General features: G+C 51.9%; 1 protein-coding gene across 1 annotated transcript; it reads right to left on the reverse strand.

The window, feature by feature from the left end:
• Window positions 1-278: 278 nt before the first annotated feature.
• ZNF683 (zinc finger protein 683) lies at window positions 279-6,076 on the reverse strand. Its single transcript, XM_011358048.1, is given in 5 exon segments — window positions 279-608; window positions 1,655-1,783; window positions 3,046-3,737; window positions 5,156-5,360; window positions 5,963-6,076. Coding segments are annotated over 5 exon segments (1,464 nt in total). The 3' UTR covers window positions 279-284.
• Window positions 6,077-8,027: the final 1,951 nt, after the last annotated feature.

The raw sequence follows: 8,027 nt of genomic DNA on the forward strand, positions 1-8,027 counted from the left end.
CCTGGAAGGCTGGGCTGTCCATCGGTGAGCTGAGATGGAAGGCCTGGTCCCAAGAGGAAGCAGAACCCAAACCCAACTGGAGGTAGATGGCTGCAGGCACCTACCCCATGTGTGGGCAGCACTAACTATGTCTTGACTTGCTCCAAGGTGGGGTGTGAAGTTTGGCAAATCTACGAGGACTTCTCCCTTCATTGTTGAAGCTCAGGAAGGCTCAACTTGTAGTAAAGAAAATCCTTTTATTGCTCTGCCCTTCCCCCTCCACCAGGACAGTCCTGCCACCACCCTCAGGCTGGCTGTCCTTGCTTTCCCTGGAATGCTGAGGACATGTTGATCTTGTCTGCATCCCAGCCCATCTGCCCCTCTGATGGTGCTATCATAAGACCTAGTGCCCCTTGGTGCCACTAGGCAAGGCAGGAGAGAGACACCAGAGGCAGATGGGTGTGAGCTAGGTTGCTGGGCTGTGGAGCATGCAGACGGTGGTGCAGCTTCAGGTGAATGCGCTGGGTGAAGCGACTTGGGCAGATACTGCACTGGAAGGGCCGAGCCCCTGAGTGCAGGCGCAGGTGGGTCTTGAGGTTGCTGGAGCTGCTGAAGCGCTTGTGGCACATCTGATGAGAAAGGGCACTGGCATTAGGTCTGCCCATCTGGCTGACTCAGGATCTCTGCTCCCCCTCCCTATTCCCTATCCCCACCTCGCAGGCCCAGAAGCTTCCCCAACCCCAAGATTCCTCCCTGGGACCCACAGTGTCTAGCACATTGGAGCCAGGCAGACCTGGGTTAGTATCCTGGTTCTTTTACTCTCCACATGACCTTGTATAGGTGACATCCCCTCTCTGATCCTTGCTCTCCTTATTGGTAAAATGCGACTATTAATACCTAACCTCATGGGTGTGGTGGACTGAATGAGATAATCACATAGAACCCTTATGAGTGGGGCTGCAACTTCAGTGAGCATAATTAACATTTATTGGGAGCAGCCACATGCCAGAAATTGGTCTCATGTAGTAGTATGATTAAATACTACTACAACTCCTATAAAAACAATGAGAAAGGAGAGGCTCAGAGGAGTGAAACCACTAGCCAAAGGTCACACAGCAATTTGTAGACAGAATGAGGATTTGAACCCATGTAGCCCAGACTTATAATCACTATACTGCTTTCGGTGAAACAGAGAAAGAGTCCCTGTAAAACAGGGAGTCCCTGCCCTTCTGACGTCCCAAAGGATGTGGTGAGGCTCAAAGAGGGAAGGAACAAACATGAAGCTGATGTTATACAAATTGCTTGTATACTTTACTCACACTATGGCATTAACCCTCCAGCTAGGCTAGGAGGAAGGTAGTGGGTATTTATGCCTCAGGGTCCCCCAACTTTATTATCCTGCCCCACCAGACATACATCTCTATCCTTGCTACAGGACTCCGGGGGTGACCTCCAATATCACATCTTGGCCCTTCCAGGCTGGGAGGGGTCATTTTCGCCCTTCACCACCTCCCTCCCCGTCCCCACCCTCATCTCCTATACTGTCTCCACGTGCTCAGGAGGGTTGGGGAATGGAGACTATAGGTGGAGACAGGGAATGCAGGAACGGAGACTCGGGGGCCTGGAACTCCTTCACCTGCTTGCGGAAGTACAAGGAAGGGGAAGAGGGGCTTACCAGGCACCCGTAGGGCCGCTCCCCAGTATGCACCAGGTGGTGTTTCTGCAGGTGGGTGAGCTGGGTGAAGCGCTTATGGCACAGGGTACACTGGAATGGGCGTTCCCCACTGTGCACACGCAGATGGACCTGAGCCAGGTGTGGGAGAAATGCTGTCAGCCTCCCAGAGCCCCCAGCAGGGTCTGGGAACCTCTTCGAATCTCTACCCCCAGCCTCACAGGACCCCTTTTTGGCATTGAGGCCTCTCAATCTCCTTGCCTCTCTGTCACCCCCTTCAGGGCCCCTTTTCCATTCTCCAGGAGAACCCCATTCTCTGCTGCCCTGTGGGAGGGGAGATGGCAGTGGTCTGAAGGCCAGATAAGGGATTATGTATGTGTATTATATATATGAATGTATGTATGTATGCATATATATATATATATGTGTGTACATATATACACACACACACACACACACACACACCCTGTGCAGGGCTTCTCAAAGTGTGGTCCATGGATCTGCAGCATTAGCAGCAACTGACAGCATGTTAGAAATGCAGATTCTCAGGCCCTGCCCCTATGGGCTGAATTAAAATCTCTGGGGCTGGAGCCTATCTACATATTTACTAGCTCTCCTGGTAGTTTGAGGCTCGTTAAAGTTTAAGAACCCGTGCCCTAGAGGATCTAGAAGGGACCGTTCCCAATAACCATAACTTTTCCTCAACTTCAGCAGGTGCCAAATAGCGCATAGCTGCCCTTCTTTGATGACGCACAGGTATGCGCACATGGTTGCCCCCTGCTGGACGCCAACTGCACTGGCGCTGATTTGTGGGATCCCACTTGAAAAAGATTGGTTATCAGGTCTGTGGTCTAGACTCACTAAAATCTACCAGTTCCCCCACCTGAACTGCGAACAAACAAAAGGAGGCTTAACTGGGAATCCAGAAAGGATGACTGTTCAAGAAAGGTCTTTGCACTAGATTCTGAGACTGAGATCAAGGCCTAACTCCATCATCAAATCAAAGTGATCTTGGGCAAACCCTTCCCATCAGGAGCCTCGGTTCCTCCATTTTTTTTTTTTTTTACAGTAGAAAAGGTTTTATTAGAAAGGAAAGTGGAAGTGGAAGCGGGCCTGAGCAAGAGAAGTATGGCTCAAAAGGCCTCAGTTCCCCCATTTTTAACCTAAATGAGATGATCTCATAGTCTTTTGTGATGGAGAGGTCTTTGGTAGTCATCCTACATCTTCTCTTACAGATGTAAAACTGAGGGGCCAAATGAATCACCTAAGTTCACAGCCAAGACGCTGCCCAGCTGTTCCTTCCGGCTTTAAGGTCTTTGATTCTAGATGCAGGATGGGAAGGGGGGGGTCATCAAAGGATGCTGAGGGGACAGCGGGGTCCGGGAGGCAGATACCTTGAGGTTGGAGAGCTGCCCGAAGCGCTTGCTGCACACTTTGCACTCGTATAGGATTTTGCCATTTTCTTTCTTCAGCGGATAAGGCAGGGCTGCGGTGCCCGCTCTGGAGCCCAATGGGACCTGCTTTTCCGGAGCCGCCCTGCCAGCATGCTCTGGCCCTGGGGAATAGGTCCTGGCAGCTCCAGAACCTGGATTCCAGGCCTGGGAGGGTTGGGTTTGGCCAGAAGCTTGGGAAGCCCCTGGGTAGAGACGCGAGGTCTCCCCCCAGGCGCTGTGGTGCCCAGGCTCACTGACACTCATCAGCATGCTGGGCATAGCCCCGGTGGGGTAGAAGGTGTCTTGGGGCAGCATGAAGGCGGGGGAGCATTGGCTAGAAGGTGGTTCCCCATAGACGAACAGGTAAGGTGGAGGCAGAAGTGGGTATGCAGGATAGAGTGGGCGGAGGTAGAATGGAAGTTCTTTGGCGCCGGGAGTGAACAGGTGGCAGGAGCAGAAAGCCAAGGAGCTGGGGCTCTTTGTATTCTGCCAGAGGGGTGGAGAGGAGCTGTTGCGAGGAGACAAGGATAGGCAGGAAGCCCCTTCACCAACTCTTTCCGGCTGGCTTCCCATCTTGTCCCTGCTTGGAGGGTACTTGGCTATGAGTTTCTCTTCATCAGTGGAGCTGGCCTGTGGCCCTGGTGGCTGGTGCTCTGAGCAGGAAAGGGAAGATGGTCAGGATCCCACAGACTGGGGTACAGTTCCGCTCCCCATCTAACCTGCCCCACTCAGTGTTGGAAGAGAACTCTCGCCTGCAAGTCTGTTAGGTGACTTGAGCAAGGCGTTTTCCCTCTCTGGGCTTTCCTGGTCTGTGATTGCACTTGCCAATAAAAGTGGCTAGTATTTGCTCAGTGCTTAACAATTTTAGGGAGAGAAAATGATTCAAAAAGCCTATTAGATGTCCATGTGGAGCAGTCAGGTGGGCAGTTGGATGAATTGGTTTGGACTTTAAAGGAGAGGTCTGAGCTGGAGACATAAATTTGGGTGTCAGGGGCTCAGATGATATCACGTAAGGGTGACTTTAGATCTGCTCTGTCCAAAATGGCAGCCACCTGACACATATTTCTACATTTAAATTAATTAACATAAGTGCCATAACATATTCAGTTCCTCAGTGTCACTAGCCACATTTAAAAAGCTCAATAGATATGCTGTTAGACAGCACAGGTATAGAATATTTCCATTATTGCAGGAAGTTCTATCAAACAGTGCTACTTTAAGTAAAGAGAACAGAAGAGCAGAGGAAGGAAAGAAGAGAAGAGGGGAGAGAGGAGGAGGAGAGGGGAAGGGGAGAGAGGAGGAGGAGAGGGGAAGGGAAGAGGCTGGACTGTCCCAGAGCAGGTGAATATTTAGGAGGTAAGTAGAGAAGAGCTTAGTAAGGGAGACTGAGATGCAAAATCCAGGAGTGATATAAAGTAAAATACTAAAAAATAAAAAATAGAAAGTGGATTGTCTGTTTGGATTTTCATTTATTCACTCAACAAACATTATTGAGCTGTTTTGCTCTGTGCTCTTGCGGAGGTTTGGGGGGGTGGATAAAGGGCACAGCAGCATAGTCCCTGCCTTCCAGGAGGTCGCAGTGGCATAAGGAAATGGGGTACTACAATGCAACAAGCCTAAGACACAGGGATAGTGAGAGCCTACTTTTATGAAAGAAGAAACTGGCCTCAGTGATGTGCCCAAGATCACGGAGCTAAAAGAGCAGCACCAAAACCCCACCTCAACTCTCCGAGTCCTAGCCCGTGCTCCTTTCTCATAATAAAGATCCCCCTAGCTCAAACAGGTAGACAAGCTCCATCCTCACCACCCCCTCCCCGCACCACCACCAATACCAAATCCCACACCCATGCCTGAGAAAGCCATTGCCCACCTCCTCTGGCTCAGGTGTCACTACCTTGAAAGCCCTCTGCACACCTAGGCCAGAACTCCAGGGCAAAGTGTGCTAGTCAAGTGTGCCTGAGGCTCAGTACTCACCAGCGACACTGGGTTCTCTCCCCTTCCTGTCCCAAAATCTAATAGTGCCCCTCACCTTCAGCCTCCACCAAGGTGCAGCCCCATGCCCTGGGGTTACTCTTGCTCAAGGAGTCCACTCTGAGGCCCTGTGGGGATGTACCCTGGGGTGCCAGCTGCAGGGAGCATAGGTAGAGGTCCAGGCCCTGGGGGCAGGCCAGCAGGGCAGATCTGGCTGGTGCCCATGGCAAAGGGCACAGCCAACTGACACAGGATGGGCCATGGACATCTACTGTATCTGGAAGTGGCCTGCAGGCTGGGAAGACCTGGAGGGCAGGGGGGAAGTGGATGGGGGCTGGGGACTCCTGGGTCCCTAGAATGATACTAGCCCTGGTTTGGTTCCCAAAGGGGGAAGAGACACTCACCCCCATCATGTCTGCACTCAAATGGCTTCCCCTTACTTCATCCAAAGACTTCTTTCTCCAGAGACTTTTGTGCCCACCCCAGGATCATCTTCCCTCTGCTGCTAGAATCCCTCACCTAACAGTCTCCCTTCCAGCGCCCTTCCTGACCACTCTGGGTCCACCATGTCTCAGACCATCTACTGTGTTTTGAATGGAGCTAAAATGAACTTGGAGAAAATCCTCATTAAATACTATGAACCCCACAAGATGGGTCCTAAGGCCAAGGCCTCCTGTATGGCCTTGTTCCTACTCATGATCCACATGAGATTCTGGCCCCTAGAGCGTGGGAGAGTGTCTCTGGCACCTCAAAGGCCCATCCCCATGATGTGCCAGGGTAAAGGTGCTCAGGACCAAGGGATAATAGGAATCCAGGGTCCCTTCGGATTTTCTCCGACTTCCTCCTAACATTCCCTCCCTTCATAAGCAGGCTGGCCTCAAAAGATAGGGCTGAGATTCCACTTTACCTGGTGCTCTTGGCAAGACTGGAAGTCCAGGCTGGGGGACAGGGAGCTCCCTGTGCTCCTCCAGGGCTTGGTCTTGTGGCAACAATCCAGTTCTGGAGTGGGTTCCCCCTTCATGCCCCCACTACCTGCTAGGACAAGTCAGTCACAGGTGAGCAACAAAGGTTCTCCAAATAGCCTGGCCTCTAGGGCTGGCTCTCCCACTACACTTTGAGCCAGTCACTGTGCCACCCAGCCTCAGTTTCACTATCTGCAAAATGGGAGGGTTGAACTGGCTGACGTGTGAGAGCTCTCAGTGCTGACATTTAGAAGTTAATGGTGCTCTCCTCATAGGTGCAGAAAGAGGATTGAATGGAGACTTGACAATGAGAGATGAGGAGCAGAGCCGGCCTGATCCCCACCCTGAGGAAGAAAGGAGAGAGGAAGGTCTTCATGGAGGTTACTCCCAAGTGAGCTCAGAGATCCGAGGGGCCACAGGGAATTGAGAAGCCACTCTCTTCTATGTTGGGAGGGACTCATGACTCCATCCATGATTCTATCAACCACGGGCTATCCACTAAGGGGAACTCCCCACCCAGGAAGGGGAGCCCCTGCATCATAACTCATCCACAGAGCTCTTCTATGCAGCTAAAGAAACCCCTGTGTCCTGCCACCCAGACTTCCTGGACTCAGCTCCCTCACCAGGGACAGTCTGAGAGAGTAAGTCAAGAGTCCCCCAGGTCCCCTGACTGGCCTGATAGGAAGCTGCCCTGAGTGGCTCAGCTGTCTGCTCAGTTAGCACCTGGTTTCTCTGCTACCTTTCACTGAAGGCCACACAACACAGGTATCACTTCAGTTCCCACTCCCCTCCCCCTCAGTAACCACGCTTTCCTCTTTACCCCAAGTGCCCTTCAGACCATAATACCCTCACTCAAGTGGCTCAGTCCTGCATAACCCAGACTCCTTTCCCTTTTCCTGACTCCTTCCTGCCCAGCCCCAGGTCTCAAAACAAATATCCCCAAAAAAGGTGTTACCTTCATGAGGCTCTTCACCTGGCTCTGCAGAAGTCCCCTCTGGCTGGGGAAGGAAGGAGGTTGGCAAGTGGGCAGCGCTGCCTGTGGCTGAGGCCCCAGGGGGTGTGAGAGATGACAGGAAGGTGCTACGTTTGAAGTTACCACAAATAAGGAGGAGGAGGCAGGCAGGCAGGCTGGGGACCCATGAGACCTGAATAGGGGGAGCCATCCACCATCCTTTACCTACATGTGGCAACTCTACTGAACAATGTGCTAATTTGAGGGCCATTGGGAACTGGGTCACTGGAATTTCAGTATGTGAGGGTGAGCTGAGGTATAGCATTGCTATCTCTGGTTTTCAGAGAACTCAGATGGCTGAGCAGGAGAGCGACAGAGGGCTCAAAAGATGGAGCTGGGGTCCTTCTGGTGATGGGGGCCCATTGGAGACAGAGACAGGCAGTTATGATGACAGAGAAGACAGTGACGGTGATGGCTGGGACAGGAACAGGCAGAGACAACAGTAGACAACATAGAATGATCCAGGGTAAGACAGAAATCTGAACTTGTAGAGCAGAAGACAGGAAGCAACAAACATGTCTTCCTCTTCCTGTCCCATCTCTGATCTTCCTATCCTGGGAATCTTTTCTCTAATCTAGATGGAGCACTGAGGCCCTAACAGGGCAAGAGATGATTCAAGGACACAGCAAAATGCTTGTAAGACATGACTAGATACCAAAGGGGAGGTCCCATTGGCCAGGCAGCAGTTTTTTAAGCCAAGCAATGTCATTATTCTTGTGAGCAGAAGGTGGTCCATCCCCCTTGGGGCCTCACGCAAATTCTGCCCAGTTGGTGTACCTGCATTGTGCAGTGCCTGGTCCAGTGTGACAGAGCCCTAACCATTCATCAAACTCCACCCCAGCCATGCCACCCAGGTGGCCTGGAACACACAAGGACATCTCAGACTCTCCCCTGTGGGTCAGGGGCATATTATAGATATTTCTCTGCCAGCTCAGCCCTTGGCTGGTACTTACCTCCACTGTGGCCTCTATCACTTCCTATCATAATTATTTGCCCAC

This window comes from Pteropus vampyrus, unplaced genomic scaffold (assembly GCF_000151845.1).
Source record: "Pteropus vampyrus isolate Shadow unplaced genomic scaffold, Pvam_2.0 Scaffold36, whole genome shotgun sequence".
Lineage (NCBI taxonomy): Eukaryota > Metazoa > Chordata > Mammalia > Chiroptera > Pteropodidae > Pteropus > Pteropus vampyrus.